Source organism: Phascolarctos cinereus, unplaced genomic scaffold (assembly GCF_003287225.1).
Source record: "Phascolarctos cinereus isolate Bilbo 61053 unplaced genomic scaffold, phaCin_HiC Scaffold_4;HRSCAF=312, whole genome shotgun sequence".
Lineage (NCBI taxonomy): Eukaryota > Metazoa > Chordata > Mammalia > Diprotodontia > Phascolarctidae > Phascolarctos > Phascolarctos cinereus.
The window spans coordinates 44,819,101-44,840,813 of NW_027555847.1; the positions used below are offsets into that span (position 1 = coordinate 44,819,101).

Sequence of the window (21,713 nt, forward strand, 5' to 3'; positions counted from 1 at the left end):
ATGTTTACAGTTGCTATAGCAACTGGAATTGCTGGCAATTGAGTAGGAAGGGAGCCTGAGTGGAGAAGATAAGCTGGGTCAATTATTAAACATCTGTCAAACATTTAGCCAATTGAGAGTGACAGGGGAAAAGAGCTAGAAATCAAGATATAGGTAAAATTCACTTTTGACTAACATTCAGTAAATAAAAGTCATTTTCTATTGTTTTCTGTCTCTAAAGGAAGAATAACTTTTATTTTCACAAAAATTAGTCAAAAGAGATTGATGGTACTGTGAATACAGTTGTAATCAATCAAAGACATATAATCATCCCTGCTAAATCTAATATGAATTAAGTGATTATCACTAGACACAGACTTTTTTAGAAAGTTTTTCTAAGAACAAAAATATCTTGGAAACAGTATCAAAACAATATTTTATAAGACCTGAGATGCTTTAGGCTTCAGACCTGAGAGCTGTCTTCAGGTATTTGAAGGGCTGTTGGGGAAGAAGGATTAGACTTATTTTGCCTGGTTCCAAAGGTCAAAACTAAGAACTATGGGTGGATGTTGCAAGGAAGCAAATTTAAGCTTAATTCAGAAAAACCTCCCTAACGATTAGAGCTATTTAAAAGTGGAATGGGTGGCCTTGGGAGGTAGTAAGTTCCTCCCTCACTTAAGGCCATCAAGCAAGGTCTGGATGCCTATCTCTCATATATTACAGGAGGCAAAAGAGTCTTCAGCTAGGAATAGGACAAGATGGTCACCAAGGTCCCTGAAAATGCTGACAAATATCTGTTATTCTCCTGAAATCTTTATTAAAATTTACTTTTGTGTGTATATAGGTGGGTGGATGGGTATGTTTGGGAGTGATCATTTTAGATAGATAGATAAACACATATATAATATACACATATACATAAACACACATATATACCTACACACATAATATATAGATACATGCATGTTTTGTTTATACATATGTAGGTATATTTATATTGTAAATATATTTGATATATACTGTAATTTATGTTATGTTACAAATTATGATATGTGCTTTATATGTCAGGAGAATGCTAAATAAATAATAGGATCAGTTAACAATTATTGTTTTTGTTAAAATAATAACCGGTATATGAAATGCTTAAGATATACAAAATGCTACTTTTAAAAAAGTTATAAAGCAGATATCATAAAATAGCTGGATGTATTGACAGTGGTGATATAGTTTCTTTGTCTCTAAGCCTCTTCCCCATTCTCCCCCGTTCTACTTCTTAGAAGCCCTGGCTTCTTTCAAAGAATATATTAGATGTGTCACCTGGTACATATAGCCTTTCTTGATCACTGCATGTATTAGTGCTCTATCCTTTCTCTAAATACTCTGCATTATTTAAAAATGTAGTTTATATTTTCTTGTATGTTTTACATTGTGTCCACCCAGAAAGGAAGCTCTTAGTCAGCAAAAGCTATTTTATGATTCATGTTTATTTTACCTTCAGCACCTAGGACAGTACCTTGTACAAACTGGTGGTTCAATTTGACTGATCATGTTAGAATAGAGACAATTAGTTGATCAGCACTTTAAAATAGCAGCCAAAATCAAGGGACTTGGGGAGAAAAGGATATCACCAAAGAGTGTGAAACAACAGGCCACAGATCAGAATTGGGAAAGGAGTCAGATTTTACCATCGAAAAGGGCATTAGCAGATCATATGTAGTCAAACCTACATCTTCAAGCAGGATTAAAGTTAACTGTTATAGACAGCTGTTTCTCTACTGCTTTCAGTAATCTTCAGGGACACAGGTTTCACAGGTTATTTAGGAAGCCCAAATTCTAGTTTAATAACCCTCAATGTCAGATATTTTATCCTTGTTTCACCTGAGGGTTAAGTGAGGTGAAAAAAAACAGCCTCTGGTTGGAATAAAGAGTAGGCTTTCCTTACTGAATTTTAGAAATGGTTAAGATACTCTGGGCATATTAAAGTCAAATATTTGAATATTTCATAAATCACTTGGCAGGAGGGTTTGTTTGTTTGTTTCAAATCTCGTCCAGTTGTTTCCATCTCTGTTTTAAGCCATTTAAAGGTATAAATAATTATAAATAATGTAATTGGCTTTTCCCCACTATTCAGTCACAAACTTGTAAATAGTGTTCTTTAGGGAAATACATTTCACTTTCTCCTTCAAGGAAAGCCTGTAAGCCAACCTTGCATTTAGATGCAACTTGTTTATAATCTAACAAGTCTGACATCATTCCTACTACACCTCTCTGTGATCCAGTTTTCTTTATTGATAAAATGATGACAATGCCTGTTTTACCTACTTTATAGGATGCCTATGAGGAAGAAATGAGTAGAAACCTAACTGCCTCATGTAAGGGACATATTTTTTTAAAATTCCCAGTTGTCTCTATTTACCTGAGATATAATGATATCTGGTTACTCATTATAAGTTACTGTCATCATTTTGTTGGCCCATACCTCAGAGTTTTATTTGACATTAAATAGCAATTGCCCTTACTGAACTCTTTCTCTATAGATTTTTTTAGGTGCTCCCTTTCTCTCTCTTTGAAATGCTTAAGACATTAGATAAAGGGTTCATGGGAAAGCCTATGAATCACAAATTTTGAGGTCATCTGCTCCAACTCCTCATTTTACATATGAGGAAAGTGTGGCCCATCGAGATTAAGTAACTAACCCAAAGCTGAACAGAGAGTGACTGGAAGAAAGGGGTTCAAACTATGATATTCTAATTCCAAATGCAGTGATAGCCTCTCTACCTTACTCTGAAGAATCTGTATCTGTTATTGCCATTACTCCTTCCCTATCATTTTGTAAACTAAATGAAATCAACAGAGACATAAGAAGGATAGCAGATGCTAGGAGTGTGTATGTGTATCAGGATGTGTATGTGTGTGTGTATTTTAAGATAAAGGATTCGGTCTTAGGTGTTCTTTAAAGTTTAAACTGCCACATTAGAAGCCCTTTTTCAAAATAGTACTTTATAATTTTTATCACATTCATGTTCCTCTTTGGGATCCACAAATCATTTTCCTCCCAATAGCTCATCTAACAAGGTAATGTCAGTCAGTCAATCAGTCAGTCAATAAACACCTATTGACATAATCATGGAATTTTTATTATCCCCATTTTACCAATGAGAAAACAGATTCAAAGAGTTCAAGTGGTTTGCCCTTGGTCACATGACTAGTACCAGACCTGGGATTGAGATCCAAGTCTTCTGACTCTCAGTCCAGTGATCCTTCCATTATGATATCCTGGCTCTCATTATAGAATATCTTGGACATAACAATTATATTACCTATGTGGAATTATTTTTAATATACATAGAGATGTGACTCCATTTTACTATAACATGAAGAAAGTGCATTAGACTCCCTATTTACAACATATAGATAAAGTCAGGTAGAGAATTTTCCTGACTGATAGGAATAAATATAAGTATGATGTTGGATTCTGACTGCCCAGTGATTTTGATTGTCTATTGAGGCAACTTCAATTTTTGGATAGGGATAGGGACCAGACCTGTGATTTCATTAATATAAGGAACTCCCCAGTGAGGAAATTTCTCAAACCAATTCAAGTCAGCACATTTTCTTGTATTCTTAGTCTTAGAGAGTTGCCTATAGCACCAAGGAGTTAAAGAAATTGTCCAGGGTCATGGAGCTAGCATGTGTCAAAAGTGGTATTTAGAGTCAGGTTTTCCTGCCTTCGAGGCTGGCTTTGAATACTCTTTGAATGATGTTAGAGTGTACTGGCAATTGGGTAGAATACAGTGACGAGGGCAATGAAACTTATTTTTAATAGTATTTAATTTTTTCCCCAATTACATGTCAAGACAATTTTTAGCATCTATTTTTACAGAATTCTGGGTTCCAAATTTTTCTCCTTCCATCCCTTCCCTTCCCTCTTCCAAAAAAAATGGTAGATAATTTGATATAGGTTATACATGTGCTATCATTTGAAATATATTTCCATATTAGTCACAGTCGTGAAAGAAGAAATAGATCAAAAGAAAAAAAACACAAAAAAGAACAAAGTAAGTGAAAAAAATACGCCTCAATCTGCATTCAGAGTCCATCAGTTCTTTATCTGGATGTGGACAGCATTTTCCTTTGTGACTCCTTTGTACTTGTCTTAGATCATTGTATTGCTTAGAAGAACTGAGTCATTCATAGATGATCCTCACACAATGTTACTGATACCGTGTACAATGTTTTCTTGGTTCTGCTCATTTCACTTGCATCAGTTCATATAAGTCTTTCCGGGTTTTTCTGATATTTTGCCACTGCAAAAAGGACCACTATAAATATTTTTGCACATGTGGGTCCTTTTCCCTTTTTTATGATCTGTTTGGGATGCAGACCTAGTAGTGGTATGGCTGGATTAAAGGGTTTGCACAGTTTAGTTTCCTTTTGGGCATAGTTCCGAATTGCTCTCCAGAATGGTTTGATCAGTTCACAATTCCACCAACAATGCACTAGTGTCCCAGTGTTCCCAAATTCTCTCTAACATTTATCATTTTCCTTTTTTGACATATTAGCCAATCTGATAGGTGTGAGGTAGTACCCCAGAGTTGTTTTAATTTTCAATTCTTTGGTCAAAAGTGATTTAGAACACTTCTTCATATGCCTATAGATAGCTTTGATTTCTTTATCTGAAAAGTGCCTGTTCATATCCTTTGACCATTTTTCAATTGGGGAATGGCTTGTATTCTTATAAATTTGACTCAGTTTTCTACATATTTGAGAAATGAGGCCTTTATCAGAAACACTTCTACATATTTGAGAAATGAGGCCTTTATCAGAAACACTTATTGTAAAGCTTTCTACTGTCCTTCTAATCTTGGTTGCATTGGTTTTGTTTGTATAAAAGCTTTTTATTTTAATATAATCAAAATTATCTATTTTACCCTTTATAATGCTCTCTATCTCTTCTTTGGTCATGAATTCTTCCCTTCCCCAAAGATTTGACAGCAGTCTACATCTTGTAGACTCTGTTGTCTTATCCTTATTCCACCCTCACTTTGTGGTTCCATCATTTTGATTCTATATCCTCAGAGGGCTATTTTTTTTGGGGGGGTTAAAAATAAATCTGGATTTTCTCTCCATATGTGAGAAATTTCTCTCCAAATGTGGGAAATTGATTCCTTGTATTAATCCTTAAAGATTATATACCATTTCACCCCAGGGACAATCTCTTCCCCAAAAAGAACTAGAAGGACCATTGCAAATATGTGATATAAGATAGTATTTATAACTTATTAAATAATTTACAACTCGCCTTTTCTTCACTAGGGGCAGTAGGGCCCACCTGGCTTTCCTACTTCCTTTACAATCTCTCTCTTAATTCAATGCAAAGCATCACTGATTTATTTCCTCTCACTCCTCCTATAATAACTTTCACCAAAGACTCATTCTCTCCCTATCCAGTCTTTGTCCATATACAACCAAATTCTCTCTCAACTCCCTTCATGCTCCCGTCATCATAACCCTCATGTTATTCTCTCATTCTCCACCCAACCAATACCAGACCAGAGGTATGATGAAATTGTGGGTATTTGAGCCCTTCCAGGCTTAGCTCAAAAGCTACCTTCCTCCTAATCCCTCAGGAGCTGGTGCTCTCTGCACCCTAAAACTACTTTGAATTTACTTTGTGTATGCCATATATGTACTTACCTCTGTGTATAATGTATCTCTCTAGTACAGGGACATTAATCTTTATTGTGTCATAGACCCTTTGATAGTTTTCTGAAACCTACAGGCACCTTCTCAGAATAATACTTTATTGTTTATACAGGATGTCCCAGAAGCCTCTTAACCTTCAATGGCTTAAAATAATAATCATAGAAATGCTAAATATCAGTTATGTAAGGTTTGTGAAAATAAAACATAATTTCCTCCCTAATCAAGTGATTTGTGAAACCCAGGTTAAGAATCCCTGCACAGGCAGAATGCACACACTTCAAGTACAGAAACTTTAGTTTTGTTTTTTACCTCCTCAATACCTTGTGTTTGATAAATGTTCGCTGAATTGTTGAACTTGACAATGATGTCTTTCCATTTTCTACTGGCCTTTCAAAGCCTTGCCAGCCCTAATTATTATCCTTTGCCTCCAGGTTTACTAGCAGGTTTGGGTCACCAAATATTTGAAGAATTAGACCAGTATAAAACCTATTTTATTTTTTGCTCCTTCTCTCTTTGTCTTTCTCCTTCCCTCTCTCCCTCTACATCTCTATCTGTGTGTGTGTGTGTGTGTGTGTCCCTCTGTCATTTAAGTAGGGAGAAAGAGAGATGTAACAAATACATATATAAGTTTATATGTCAATATACCTGAACTTAAAAGTGTATTGACCTTCTCTGGGAGGGGAAGGGGAAGGGATACTGGGAGATATTTTGGTGATGTAAAAAATAAAGTAAGTCAATAAAACTTATTTTAAAATATTTTATTTCCATGTTAAAAAATTTATAAAATTAAGGAAGGATGAGAAATCAAGGTGAGAGAAGAAAAGCAAGTGTTATTATCAATATCATATTTATATAGGACTTTAAGGATTAGGAAGAAAGTTTCTTACAACAACCCTCTGAGGTCAATAGTATAAGAATAATTCAGTACATTGGGAAACTGAGGCTAATAAAGTTTAAAAAGACTTGCTTATGGGTATAAAAGACCTATTACAATAAAGGGAAGGTAAGGAGGGAGTGAGCATTGTTTGAACATTACTCTCATTGGATTTGGCTCAGAGAGGGAATAACATACACACTCAATTGGGTATAGGAATTTATTTTACCTTATAGGGAAACAGGAGGGGAAAGGGGAAAGAAAAGGGGAGGCTGATAGAAAGGAGGAAAGATTGAGGGAAGTGGTGGTCAGAAACAAAACACTAATGAGGAGAGACAGGGTTAAAGGAAGAGAGAAGTGCGAACAGGGAAGAAAAATGGGATGGAAGGAAATACACAGTAATCATAACTGTAAATGTGAATGGTATGAACACTTCCTTAAATGGAAGTGGATAGCAGAATGGATTAAAAAACAGAATCCTACAATATGTTGTTTACAACAAACACATTTGAAGCAGAGAGATACACACAGAGCAAAGGTAAAAGGCTGAAGCAAAATATACTATTCTTCAGCTGAAGTAAAAAAAAAAAGCAAGGGTAGCAATCCTGATCTCAGACAAAGCAAAAGCAAAAATAGATCTAATTAAAAGATATAAGAAGGTAACTACATCTTGCTAAAAGGCATCATAAATAATGAAGTAATAGCAATACTGAACATATATGTACCACATAGCATAGTATCCAAATTCTTAGAGGAGAAGTTAAGTGAGTTACAGGAAGAAATAGACAGCAAAACTACTAGGGAGGAACTCAACCTCCCCCTCTCAGAAATAGGTAAATCTAACCACAAAATAAACAAGAAAGAAATTAGAGAGGTGAATAGAATTTTAGAAAAAATTAGGTATAATAGAGCTCTGGAGAAAATTGAATGGGGATGGAAGGGAATATCCCTTTTTCTCAATGATACATGGCACCTACACAAAAATTGACCACATATTAGGGTAGAAAAACTTCACAATCAAATGCAGAAAGGCAGAAACATTAAATGCCTTCTTTTCAAATCATGAAGCAATAAAAATCACATATAATAAAGGGCCATGGAAAGATAGATTAAAAATTAATTGGAAACTAAATAATTTAATCCTAGTGAATGAGTGGGTCAAACAACAAAACATAGAAACAACCAATAATTTCATCAAAGAGAATGATGATAATAAGACAACATACCAAAATTAATGAGATACAACCAAAGCAGCTCTTAGGGGAAATTTTATATTTCTAAATGCTTAAATAAATAAAATAGAGGAAGAGCAGATCAATTAATTGGGCATGCAACTTGAAAACTAGATAAAGAACAAATTAAAAATCCTCAATTAAATACCAATTTTGAAATTTTGAAAATCGAAGATGAGATTAATAAAATTGAAAGTAAGAAAATTATTGAACTAATAAATAAAACTAAGGGCTGGTTTTATGGAAAAAAAACAATAAAAGAGATAAAACTTTGGGTAATTTGATTTTTAAAAGATCATTTTAAGCCAAATCCCAGTATCAAAAATGAAAAGGGTAAGTTTACCACCAATGAAGAGAAAATTAAAGCAATGATTAGGAGCTACTTTGCCCAACTGTATGCCAATAAATCTGACAATTTAAGTGAAATGGATGAATATTTAAGAGATATAAATTACCCAGATTAACAGAAGAAGAAATCAAATATATAAATAACCCCATTTTAGAAAAAGAAATTGAACAAGCCATCAATGAACTCCCTAAGAAAAAATCTCCAGGACCAGAACGATTTACAAGTGAATTCTACTAAACATTTAAAGAACAGTTAATTCCATACTATACAAAATACTTGGAAAAATAGGTGGAGTCCTACCAAATTCCATTTATGACACAAATATGGTGCTGATACCTAAAATAGGCAGAGCCAAAACAGAGAAAGAAAATTACAGACCAATTTCCCTAATGAATATTGATGCAAAAATTTTTAATAAAATATCAGCAAAGAGATTTCAGCAATTTTTAATGAGTATAATACACTATGACCAGGTGGGATTTATACAAAGCCTGCAAGATTGGTTCAATATTAGGAAAACTATCAGCATAATTGACCACAGAAATAATAAAACTCACAGAAATCATATGATTATCTCAATAGATGCAGAAAAACTATTTTTTTACAAAATAAAGCACTCAGTCGTATTAAAAACACTAGAGAACATAGGAATTAATGGAGTTTTCCTTAAAATGATAGGCAGTAGCTATCTACAACCATAAGCAAGCATTTTATGTAATGGGGATAAGCTTGAAGCTTTCCCAGTGAGATACGGAGTGACACAAGGATGCCCATTATCACCACTATTATTCAGTATCGTACTAGAAATGTTAACTTTAGCCATAAGAGAAGAAAAAGGAAATTGAAGGAATTAGAATAGGCAATGAGAAAACAAAACTAATACTCTTTGCAGATGATGTGATGGCATACTTAGAGAATCCTAGAGAATCAACTTAAAAACTACCCGAAATAATTAACAACTTTAGCAAAGTCGCAGGATATAAAATAAACCTACATAAATCATCAGCATTTCTATGAATTACCAGCAAAACACAGCAGCAAGAGATAGAGAAATTTCATTTAAAATAATTTTAGACAATATATAATATTTGAGAGTCTACCTGCCAAGGCAAACCCAGGAACTATATGAACAATTACAAAACAATTTTCACACTAATAAAGTCAGATCTAAACAATTCAGTGCCATGCCAATCAAACCACCAAAAATTATTTTATAGAGCTAGAAAGAATAACAAAATTCATCTGAATCAAGAATATCAAAGGAATTAATGAAAAAAAATGCAAAGGAAGGTGGTCTAGCCATACCAGATCTAAAATTACATTATAAAGTGGCAATCATGAAAACTTTTTGGTACTGGCTAAGAAGTAGAGTGGTGGATCAGTGGAATAGGTTTGGGACACAAGTAGTAAATGACTGTAGTAACCCACTGTTTGATAAACCCAAAGACTCCAGCTTCTGGGATAAGAACTCACTATTTGACAAAAACTGCTGGGAAAACTGGAAAATAGTATGACAGAAACTAGGCATAGACCAATATCTCACACCATATACCAAGCTATGGTCAAAATGGGTAAGTGATTTAGACATAAAGGGTGATACCATAAGCACATTAGGAGAACAAAGAATACTTTACCTGTCAGATCTATGGAGAAGAGAAGAATTTATGACCAAACAAGAGATAGAGAACATTATGAAATGCAAAATGGATAATGTTTATCACATTAAATTAAAAAGCTTTTGCACAAACAAAACCAATGTAAAACCAAGATTAGAAGAAAAGCAGAAACTGGGAAATGATTCTTACAGCCAGTGTTTTGATAAAGACCTCATTTCTCAAATATATAGAAAACTGAATCAAATTTGTAAAAATACAAGTCATTCCCCAGTTGATAAGTGGTCAAAGGATATGAATAGGCAGTTTTCAGATGACGAATTTAAAGCTATCTATAGTCATATGGAAAAATGCTCTAAATCACTATTGATTAGAGAAATACTCATTAAAACAGCTCTGAGGTAGCACCTCACCTCCATCAGATTTGCTAGTATGACAGAAAAGGAAAGTGATAAGTGTTGGAGAAGATATGGGAAAATTGGAACACTAATGCATGGTTGGTGGAGTTGTGAACTGATCCACCCATTCTGGAGAGCAATCTGGAACTATGCCCAAAGGGGTATAAAACTGTGTATACCCTTTGACCCAGCAATACCACTACTAGTTCTATATCTTAAAGAGATCATAAAAAAGGGGAAAGGGCCCACATGTGCAAAATTATAGCTGTTCCTTTTGTGGTGGCAAAGAATTGGAGACTAAGGGAATGCCTGTCAACTGGGGAATGGCTAAACAAGTTGTGGTATATGAATATAATGGAATACTATTGTGCAATAAGAAATGATGAACAGGCAGATTTCAGAAAAACCTGGAAAGACTTACATGAGTGAAATGAGCAGAACCAGGAGAACATTATACACAGTAACAGCAACATTATGTAATGATCAACTATCATAGACTTAGCTGTTCTCAGCAATACAGTGATCCAAGATAACGCCAAAAGACTAATGATGGAGAATGCTATCCACATTCCGAGAAAGATATATGGAGTCTGAATGCAGATTGAAAGAGACTATTTTCACTTTTTAGGTATTTTCTTTCTTGTGATTTTTTTCCTTTTTGTTCTGATTCTTCTTTCACAACATGGCTAATATGGAAATATGTTTAACATGATTATACATGTATAACCTATATCAAATTGCTTATTGTCTTGGGGGAAGGGGTAAAGAGGGAGGGAGAAAAATTTCAGAAAAAAAATCTCAGAAAAAATTAATATTAAAAACTATGTTTACATGTAATTGGAAAAAAATTAAATACTATTAAATACACACATATATATGTATGTATGTGTATATATATAAAATGACTTACTTGTGCCCAAGAGCACATAGCTAACCAGTAGATGTCATATCTAAAACTTTAACCTGTTTCCTGACTCTGGGTTCTTCCTTTCCTCTTATTCCCCTCCCTTCTTCCTTTTTAGCATTCAGCACACCAGTGATGCTAAATAAGCAAACTCAAATTTAAAATGGCAATAGGAAGCAACATAAAAATACTCCACAAATTATGCATTGTGTGGTGTCACTTTTTTTCTTTTATGGGAAAACCAGAGAATGTTTATAAAGGAAATTAACCAAAAGAGGGAGGGACAAATTACATTTCATTTACAATTTATTTTAATAATATTCAATAATGTTATTCCATAATAATATTCCTACTACTTAGTAAAATCTGTGTGTACATATATACGTAAATCTGATGTGCTATCTTTATGCAAAGTTGTTATAGTTTTGCCTTTAAGTATGAAAAAGTTATCATTTTATAATGCTAATTATAATATGCAGGGATCTCACAATATTATGCAATATAGTGAAATAATATTATAACGATGCAATTTTGGCCTTTATATAATTTACATTTAATAATGCAACTATGTTACTTGGTGAAGTACACTTTTAGTGGCTGCCTGTTTCATGCCATAATGTTATCCATTGTCTTAGGACTTGAGATCTCTAGTGGAATTCAAGATACAAACAATTGCTTCAGGGGCAAAACAAAACAAGTGCCTCTTCCTAAGCATGGTGGGAGCGTAGATAGAGGAAGAGGGAGAGGGAGAGAGAATGGGTGGTTTGCTGGTTTGGGAGTAAGTAGTCTATTATGATATGTGAAATAAAAAGTACTTTTCTAACCAAAAGCAGGAGCCATGCTGCTGTAGCAAAAACAATGCTGAATCTGACCTCTGAGGCCTTGAGTTCAAATCCTGTCTCTTCTATATATGAGATGCGTAATTTTAAGCAAGACATTTAATTCTCCAGTTCTTAATTTTCTCATTTGTGAAGTGAAGGGTTTGGGCCAGATGTCCTCTAATGAGGATTTCAACTCTAAATTGGTGGATGTATATAAGAGAGGCAATGTGGGACAGGGGAAAGAGAACTGGCCTCAGAGCAGAAAAGTCCTGAGTTCAAGTCTCACTTGTAAAGCATAATGGCTATGTTTTATACAGGTAAGTCATTTCACCTCAAAGTGCTCTGGGTAGCTCTCTAAGCCTATAAATTTAAAAGAAGGTTCTGACCTGCATTGGTAGAAGGAGTTTCCCAACAGGAGCTCCCTACCCCAGTAAAATAACAAGTCCAGTCCTCCTATGAGCTCCATATTAAATATACTAAGAAGCTCCATGTTATAGTGAGATTTGGAGTCAGGAAGTCAGGAATCAGGTGGATTGAATGCCATACCAGACTCTTCCTAAGTGACAAATTGCTTAACTTCACTAAGCCTCAGTTTCCTTTTCTGCAAGGGGAGGCTAATAACAGCAACTACTTTACAAGATTGGTGAGAAGGTCAAATGAGTGCCTTGTAAACCTTAAGGAACAATATAAATGTCACCCGGTGGTGGTGGTGGTGATGGTGGTGGTAGTAGTAGTAGTAGCAGTAGTAGTAGTAGTAGTAGTAGTAGTAGTAGTAGTAGTAGTAGTAGTGGTGGTGGTGGTAGTGGTAGTAGTAGAATCAATATAGTTGTTGTTGTTACAGACTACGTCTTCCTACCTTTCTTAGGCTGAAAGTACAGTTCCAAGTAATGGACTTCATTTCATTGCTGATTGACACAGGAGTTTTGACCTTTTCTGTAGGGTCAGTTTGCCCCTCTTTAAGCAGCTGGTGCCTCATACCCTTTGGGGCTCAATGTTTTGACACAGAACTTAGTGTGTACATCTGTTCACTTTAGCTCACTGAAGCTTAGAACCCCCAAGCCAAAGTGATCCACCAGCCTCAGTCCTCTTTCTTCCTCTCTCCCACACCCCACTGTCCCCAAAGAAGCAAGGATTACAGGAGTGCACTGCCACTCCAGGAGACTACGATTAATAGTAGTAGTAATCCCGATAATAACAATTTGGCAAATTGTAGAGGAAATATTTCAGACATCATACCTCACATATTCTCTCTCATTAGGGTATAACTTAGTAAAATGTACCCCACATAGAATTATAAATAAGATGTGTGGGGGGAGCAAGTGATGGTCACAAGCATGTAACTCATAGTCATGAGAATGTAACTCACAGTCACACTGCCATTATTCACTTCCTATGCTCTAGATTCTCTTATACATCCTCCCCCTTCCCTGTAGAACAAATGAAGGGCCCTGGAAATGCCTGATTCAAATAAGTGGTACTAAGTTGAAATCTTTTTCAGCTTCTATGATGGTTTAAATTTGTTGTATGGCTGGAATGGGAACTGAAATGTTTCTATTCATTCTCCTTCCTTAATAGTCCCCTGCCTCTAGTCCCTTTCAGGGCAGGACTTAATGCAAAGCAGGGTCACACCCAAGGCCCTAGTTACCCTAGAACTCATTCTTGGGCACAGGGAGTACCACATCATCTACTTTCTTTTGTTTAAAATATATATGTGTGTGTGTGTGTGTGTGTGTGTGTGTGTGTTATATATATATATATATATATATATATATATATATAGAGAGAGAGAGAGAGAGAGAGAGAGAGAGAGAGAGAGAGAGAGAGAAAGAGAGAGAGAGAGAGAGACAGAGATACAGATATAGATACACACACATATATATATATGTATTAATGATATCTTTTGTTTTTACATTACTTAAATATCCCCCTTTATCAAGTCAACAAACATTTAAATGCTTACTGTGAACCAGGGACTGTATTAGGTTGTTATTGTTATTCAGTACTGTCCCTTCTTTGCAACCTTGGCAAAGATAGTAGAGTGGTTTGCCATCTCCTTCTCACTTTACAGATGAGAAAACTGAGGTATACAGGGTTAAATGAGTTGCCTGGGGTTCCACAGCCAGTAAGTGTCTCTGGCCAGATTTGAACTCAGGAAGTTGAGTCTTCCTGACTCGAGGTCTGTCATTCTATCCACTGTGCCACCTAGCTGCCCTACTGTGCTGAGTACTGGAAATACAAATACAAACAGGAAGTCCCTGCCCTCAAGGAGCTTATACTCTGATGAGAGAAGCCAGCACATCAAAGGAAGCAGAATAAGCAAAGTGGGGAGAGGGGGCAGGGGAAGACTGTAGAGAAAGTTCAGGGAGTCGGGAATGCAACCTAGAGAGGAATGAAGACCTTCCCTTCCCAGAAAACCATCCGTTAAACAGAGGATCTTTTAAAAGAAAATGAAGAGAAAATAATGAACTGTCTTCTCCTGATTTGTTGTTGTATCATTGTTCATTCATTACAGTCATGTCCAACTCTAAATGACCCACTTTGGGATTTTCTTGGCAAAAATACTAGAGTGGATTGCTATTTCCTTCTCCAGTTCATTTTACAGATGAGGAAACTGAGGTAAACAGGGTTAGTTGACTTGCCCAGAGTTACACAGCAAGAAAGTGTCTGAGGCCATATTTGAACTCAGGATGATGAGTCTTCCTGATTTCCAGTGCTCTATCCACTGTGCCTCCGAGTTGCCCTATTCTGTTTTGTTCGCCCTCATATCACTGTTTTTTCTGTACAACTGACTCACTCTTTCTAAATTATTTCTACCACTTCACATCAACTTCATGCACCTAAACATTCAATATCAATGCTCCCCCATCCACTCCCACTCTCTACAATAGCACTAATTTTCCATTTAATCTCTTTCCTCAGATGCCATCAGGCCAGTTTCCAAACTCCAAGATGAACAGCACCAGTCTAGGTGACAGCATGGTGCAGCGGAAAGAGGGTTGGATGTGAAGTCAGTTGCCTAGATTAGACTGCTGGCTCTATCTTTTATTGCCTTTGTGACCTCAGGCATTAGACTTAACCTTTCTGGGCTTCAGTGTACTCATCTGTAAAATGGGGCTGGATATAATGACCTCAAGGGAGGCAGCACAGTATAGTGAGGGAAATAATGATTCTCGAGTCAGAAGACTTGGATACAAATCCCTCTTGCTAACACTCTTTAACATTTTGGGGAAATCACTTAACCAGCCAGTGCCTCAGCTTCCTTTTCTGTAAAATGAAAGAAATGGTCCCTGAGGTCTCTTCTGTCTCTAATGCCATGATCCTATGATTCCTAAATAATCTCTAAATCCTTTTGCTCCCTAAATCCATGATCTTATGATCCTTAACTAAGCCTCAGGAATTCCTGACAGCTTCAAACAGCTCAATGCTTCCACAGCCTTCGGCACACAGCTGTTCTTCCTTTCCAGCATCCTCAATCTCTGATGCTTGTTTGCCCATATTTCTCTTATACACATCATATGTACTCGATATATTTTGGGCTGTAATTTCAGCCAGACGGTAATAATCACAGGGTGACTTTGTTCAGTGAACAGTGCCCTAAATCAGGGGATCTTAAAATTTCTCCTTTTAAAACAATCAAATGTTCTTTAGCCATACAGGACATGAAAAAAGAAATCCATTATGAAGTGGAATTTTAACATTAACTCTCAAAAGGATTCAGAAGAAATAAAGTAGGAAGCTATCACTTGCTTTGATAAGACCCTTTGCCCTGGTGGGCATCTCACTTATCACCACCATCATTTTTTTTTTCAATCAGGCATCTGAAGCACCAATAGCCATTTCATCCTGTGCTCAAGTGTCTGTTTACTCAGTTGTTACAAATTGCCTCTGGGACGAGCATTGCCTGTTACTTCTAGAGCAATTAGTATGGGAAAACTTATCAAAAGAAATCTGTCAAGTTTGAATAAGTATAAATATTGCATTGAAGTCCCTTGGGAAATAAAACAGAGTATTAGATATATTTCTGTGTTTCAACACAAGAGGATTTACTCTTTGATTCTTTGTTCAACTTTGCAGAAATTTGACAGCATTTTTTTCATGCAGTCCAATGCTCCAAAGCATTATAACTTTGCTCAGGTTAAAAAAAAAAAACTTTCAGTATTAATAACAAAAACAACAAAAATCATATCATTATAGCAATAGATGCAGAAAAAGCTTTTGACAAAATACAACACCCAATTCCATTTCAAAAGAACATTGGAAAACAGGAATAAATTTAACCTAATGATACCAATGAAGAAAGAACACTACTGCTGGAGTTTGGAGCCTTGGGTTCTAGTCACCCTTTGCCACTTATTACTTGTGGACCTTAGGCTTAATAATTTCACTTTTCTTGGCCTGAATTTCCACATCTGTAAAAGGAGGGCAGTGGTCTTAAGCAGGCATTCTTAACCTGTTTTGTGCCATGGACTCCTTTGCAGTCTGGTGAGGCCTATGTTTTTAAATTAGTGCATGAAATAAATATATAGGATTACAAAGGAAACCAATTATACCAAAATATAGTTAGTATGGCATTTTAAAAAAGAAGTTCAGATGGCAGAGTGAAAGCAGTGACTTGCTTGAGCTCTCCCCCAAACCCCTCCAAATATCTGTAAAAAATGACTCCAAACAAATTCTAGAGCAGCAGAACCCACAAAAAGATAGAGTGAAACAAATTTCCAACCCAAGATAAGCTGGATAGTTGATTGGAAAAGTCTATTGCACCAAGCTGGGAAAAGAATAAAGTTCAGTTTGGGCAGGCAGGAAAAGACCAGGCCTCAGCTAACTTGGAGCAGGCCTCAGAGGACTGAATCACTGACAGCTGTAGTGGTTTCCAGACTTCTCAACCCACAGACACCAAAGACAAGTTAGAAGGTCAGTAGGAAAGGTCTGTGACTGCAGTGAGAGAGAAGCCTGGTCCCAGTCCCAGTGCAATCACAGGGCTGCTTTTGGAGCTCTGGGCTGACAGACTGAGGGGGAATAGAGTGGCTGATCAGAGGGGGATTGCAGGAATCTCTTTGCTGGTGCTGAGGCAGGATTCTCTTGCTTTGCCTGTGCTTGGATCTGGGTTGCAGTTCTGGGTGGCAGTCTTGGGGCAAGGAGGAGCAGTGGTGTGGTAAAGTGTGTGGCAGCAGTGAAGAAAGAATCCTCCTCACAGTTCCAAGACAGGAAAGAGTGCCTGTGGTCACTCATAGACCAGAGCACAGGCCAGAAAGGAGTGAACACCTTTCCTTTGATCACATCACCTTGGAAGAACTGAAAATTTACAGATCTCTAGAAGTATCTCTGAAAAGAGCTGCAGAAAACCCCCAGAGGTTGGGACAGTACATTCTCCACATTGGAAGCAGATCTCTACCTTAATAAAGAGTTTATAACTCAAGTAATCGGCTGGGATCATGAGCAAACCTCACAAGAAGTGTCAGACCATAGAATCTTTTTTTGGTAACAAAGAAGATCAAAACATACAACCAGAAGAAGACAACAAAGTCAAAGCTCCTACATCCAAACCTCCAAGAAAAATATGAATCAGTCCCAGGCCTTGGAAGAGCTCAAAGAAGAGTTTGAGAAGCAAATAAGAGAAGTAGAGGAAAAACTGGGAAGACAAATGAGAGTGATGAAAGAAAATCATGAAAAACAAGTAAACAGTTTGCTAAAGGAGACCCCAAAAAATAATGAAGAAAATAGCACCTTAAAAATAGCCTAACCCAAATGGCAAAAGAGGTCCAAAAAGCCAATGAGGAGAAGAATGCCTTAAAAAAGCAGAATTGGCCAAATGGAAAAGGAAGTCCAAAAGCTCACTGAAGAAAGTACTTCCTTAAAAATTAGAATGGAGCAAATGGAAGCTAGTGACTTTATGAGAAATCAAGACATTGTAAAGCAAAATCAAAAGAATGAAAAAGTTGAATACAATGGGAAATATCTCATTGGAAAAATAACTGACCTGGAAAATAGATCCAGGAGAAATAATTTTAAAATTACTGGACTATCTGAAAGCCATGATCAAAAAATGAGCCTAGACATCATCTTTCAAGAAATTATTAAGTAATACTACTGCCCTGATATTTTAGAACCAGAGGGTAAAATAGAAATAGAAAGAATCCACCAATCACTTCCTGAAAGAGATCTCCAAAGGAAAACTCCTAGGAATATTGTAGCCAAATTCCAGAATTCCCAGGTCAAGGAGAAAATATTGCAAGGAGTCAGAAAGAAACAATTCAAGCATTGTGGAAACACAATCAGGATAACACAAGATTTAGCAACTTCTACATTAAGTGACTAGAGGGCTTGGAATATAATATTCCAAAGGGCAAAGCAGATAAGATTACAGCCAAGAATCACCTACCCAGCAAAAATGGATATTCAGTAAAATCAGAAGCAAACACTTCTGAAGAGGGACAGGGTCAAAAGAGAGAATAGAATATATGGGGAGCAGGATACAATAAATAAAAATATAGTTAGTTTTCCACAACATGGCTACTATGGAAGTGTTTCACATGACTGCACATGTATAACCTGTTTCGAGTTGCTTGCCTTTTCAATAAGGGTGGGTAGGGAGGAAGGAAGGGAGAAAAATTGGAACCCAAAGTTTGAAAAACAAATGTTAAAATTTGTTTTCACATGCAACAGGGAAATAAGATATACAGGCAATGCGTTATAGAAATCTAGCCTGTTCTATGGGAAAATAGAAGGGGAGGGGATAAGAGAAGGGAGGAGAGATAGAAGAGAAGGCAGATTAGAGGCAGGGGTATTCAGAATGCACATCATCTTGGGGTGCTAGAGGGATGAGATGGGGAGAAAATTTGGAACTCAAAATCTTGTTGAAGTGAATGTTGAAAACTAAAAATAAATTAATAAATAAATCCAATCTTTACCACCACAAAAAGATCTTCTATAAATATTTTTGTACACATTGGTCCTTTTCCTTTTTCTTTACTATCTTTGGCATACAGACATTGTAGTACTATTACTGGGACAAAATTTCCATCAGAGTTTAATATTTTCATTCAAAAATATTTATCAAAACTTGGAGTTTAAAATGATCATGAAAATAGATCAGTTACCACATATATAAGTATCTACTCAGGACAAGCAAGGATTTATTTGAATAAAGGAAACTGCCTGGTATAAGTGTGGAGAATGCTAACAGACCTGGATTTTATGCTCAGCTGTTTGACCTGTGGCAAGTAGTTTAAACTTTAAGCCTCAGTTTCCTTATCTGTAAAAGGAAGGGAGTCAGTTGACTTGTTCTTGAAGATCCCTACCAAAATGGTGAATGGCCACAGTAAATGGAAAAAATCATAAACTCCTTGAGACCAGGAACCATATATAGGCAGATAAGAAGGAATTTATAAAAGCTGACTTACTTTAATAAGTTAGATTTACCTGTTATACTATTGCCTCTATCTCTTCTAGGCAGAGTGACCACTAGATTTTTTTTGACCCCACAGGTAAGTACTACAAACCACAGAATTTGAATGAAGGGAAGTATCAGTTGAGGAGGATGGACAAAAAGTTAAGACAGAGAGATTATAAGATCACAGAATCATAGATGAAGAGCTATAAAGATCCTTCGAGGTCATCTAGCCCAGCCCTCTCATTTTATAGCTGAAAAATTAAAACCCAGAGACTAAGTGACTAATGCCAAGGTCATACATGTGGTAAGTGTAAGAGGTGTCATTTGAACCCAGATTTCAGAGCCAGTGCTCTTTCTACTCCCAGAACAGAAGCATCAATCGAGAAACACTTAGTAAGCACTTATTGTATACCATGCACTATGTTGGATGCTGAGCATACTGGGACAAACATAAAAGTACCTGCCCTCAAGGAGCTCGCATTCTTTCCAGGGACACAATGTCATTATAGATAAAATAAATAGAAAATAAATTTTAGTGGGAAGGTACTAGAAAGAGGAAAATCATTGTAGGCTTTGTGTGGATCATGGCATTTGAGTTGGGTCTTAAAGGAAACTAAGGGTTCTAAGAGGTATATGTGAGGTGGGAGTACATTCCAGGTATGGTACTTAGTTTAAAGACTAGGGGACAAAGTGAAACACCATGTGTGAAGAACAGCACAAAGACCAGATTGGCTGAACCCCCTTGAAATTTATTTGGAAAGCGATGTATAAAAAGTCAGGAAAAGTAGGTTGGGTTTTATCATCCAAGAGAAATTTCAAGCTAATGCTTAAGGTGATAGGGAGCCATTAAAATGTCTTCAGTAAGGGAAGAATATGGTCATATCTGCACTTTAGGAAAATCACTTTAGTAGCAAGGAATAGGATAGATTGGGGGGGCAGAAATTTAGAGACTCTTATAGTAGGCCAGGTGAGTGGTAATGAAGGCCTCAACTGTAGTGAGTTGAGAGAAGTTCAAGATGTGTTGTGGAGGTAGAAACAGAGGTGAGGTGAGGGTGAAGAGCGTGGGATGACACTAAGGTTGTAAATCTTGGTGATTGGAAGGGGGAGGTGGGGGAGAAGATAATGAATTCTTTTTAAGTGAGCTTGAGAAGCCTGTTGGACATTCCATTTAAAATGTTCAATGGGCATTTGAAGATGAATGACTGGAGCTCAAAAGAAAGAATAGGTGATAGACGGTAGATAGATAGATCTATCTGGAGTTCATTTGCACAGTTAATAATTAAACTCATGGGAACTCATGTGCATACACATACACATACACATACACATACACATACTTACATACACATATATAAAAACCCAGGGCAGAGCCTTGTAATATGCCCACTGTTAGGGGAAATATGGATAATGAACCAGCAAAGGAGACTGAGAATGAGCTTTCACAGAGGTAGGAAGAGAATGAAACATCAGGCTATGGATGAGGAGATTACTCAAAATGAGGAGAGGTGGGTTAAGGTAACAGTCCACCCCATCTTACCATATTATAACTTCCACTTTTAACAACGTATTCATACTAATTAGGTGCTAAGCTTTGTTGTTTCCATACTGTGTGTTAAAGGACTATAAGTACTGTAAGTAACCTTTAAATTCAGTGTCCTTACTCAAAGTACCAGTTACCTACCTAGTTATATCTTTATGTCTGGGAAACTAGAGGACTATTTAAATAAATCTGTATGTTGATGTTTCCTTTTGCAGCTTATATGTTTGATTAATTTAAAGGTCTACTTTTTAAAAAGTACCCTGGAATTCTATCTTGCTTGTTTCTCAGTGAGGGAGAGTTTCTAGTAACAAGAATCATGTTTGTAATGATAATACTCATTGTTTTTCAGAACTGAGCTATGCCTGGATCTTCAATGAATACCCGTCATACCAGGATAACAGACGTTTTGTTTCTCAAGAGACTGGAAACCTATACATTGCCAAAGTGGAAAAATCAGATGTTGGGAATTATACCTGTGTAGTAACCAACACAGTCACAAACCACAAAGTGCTAGGACCTCCTACACCTTTAATACTGAGGAATGATGGTGAGTTATTTGCATGGTTTTATGTACTCATTAACCTGTATGTATGCATACCCTATCAAAAAGGCTACTGCATAAAAGATGACTTATTGATATTTTCATACCAAAATTTCTGATCCTGATATTTTCATACCAAAATTTCTGATCCTAATTTATTTTTGGTGAACAGAATGTTTCCTTTTATGCTATCACTTTATAGTGAATTGAGGAAGTATATGCTCAGTATATTCCATTGAAATTATAGGCATTTGAAGTGCCTAGTACATAAGTGTTCATCATAATAAAAAATACTTTGAACATAGGGAAACATAAATCAGTCAATAAGCAAGCAGTTATTAAAATGGGGCAGCTAGGTGGCAGAGA

At 36.3% G+C, this 21,713-nt stretch overlaps 1 protein-coding gene across 2 annotated transcripts in view; it reads left to right on the forward strand.

The window, feature by feature from the left end:
* The window catches only part of LOC110195628 (contactin-4), a 1,139,396-nt gene that overhangs the window by 901,515 nt on the left and 216,168 nt on the right, over positions 1-21,713 (forward strand). For both annotated transcript variants that reach the window (XM_020968471.2, XM_020968474.2), the window contains one exon: positions 21,156-21,353. In XM_020968471.2, the coding sequence (XP_020824130.1) occupies positions 21,156-21,353 (198 nt within the window). The remainder of the gene's footprint in view (positions 1-21,155; positions 21,354-21,713) is intronic.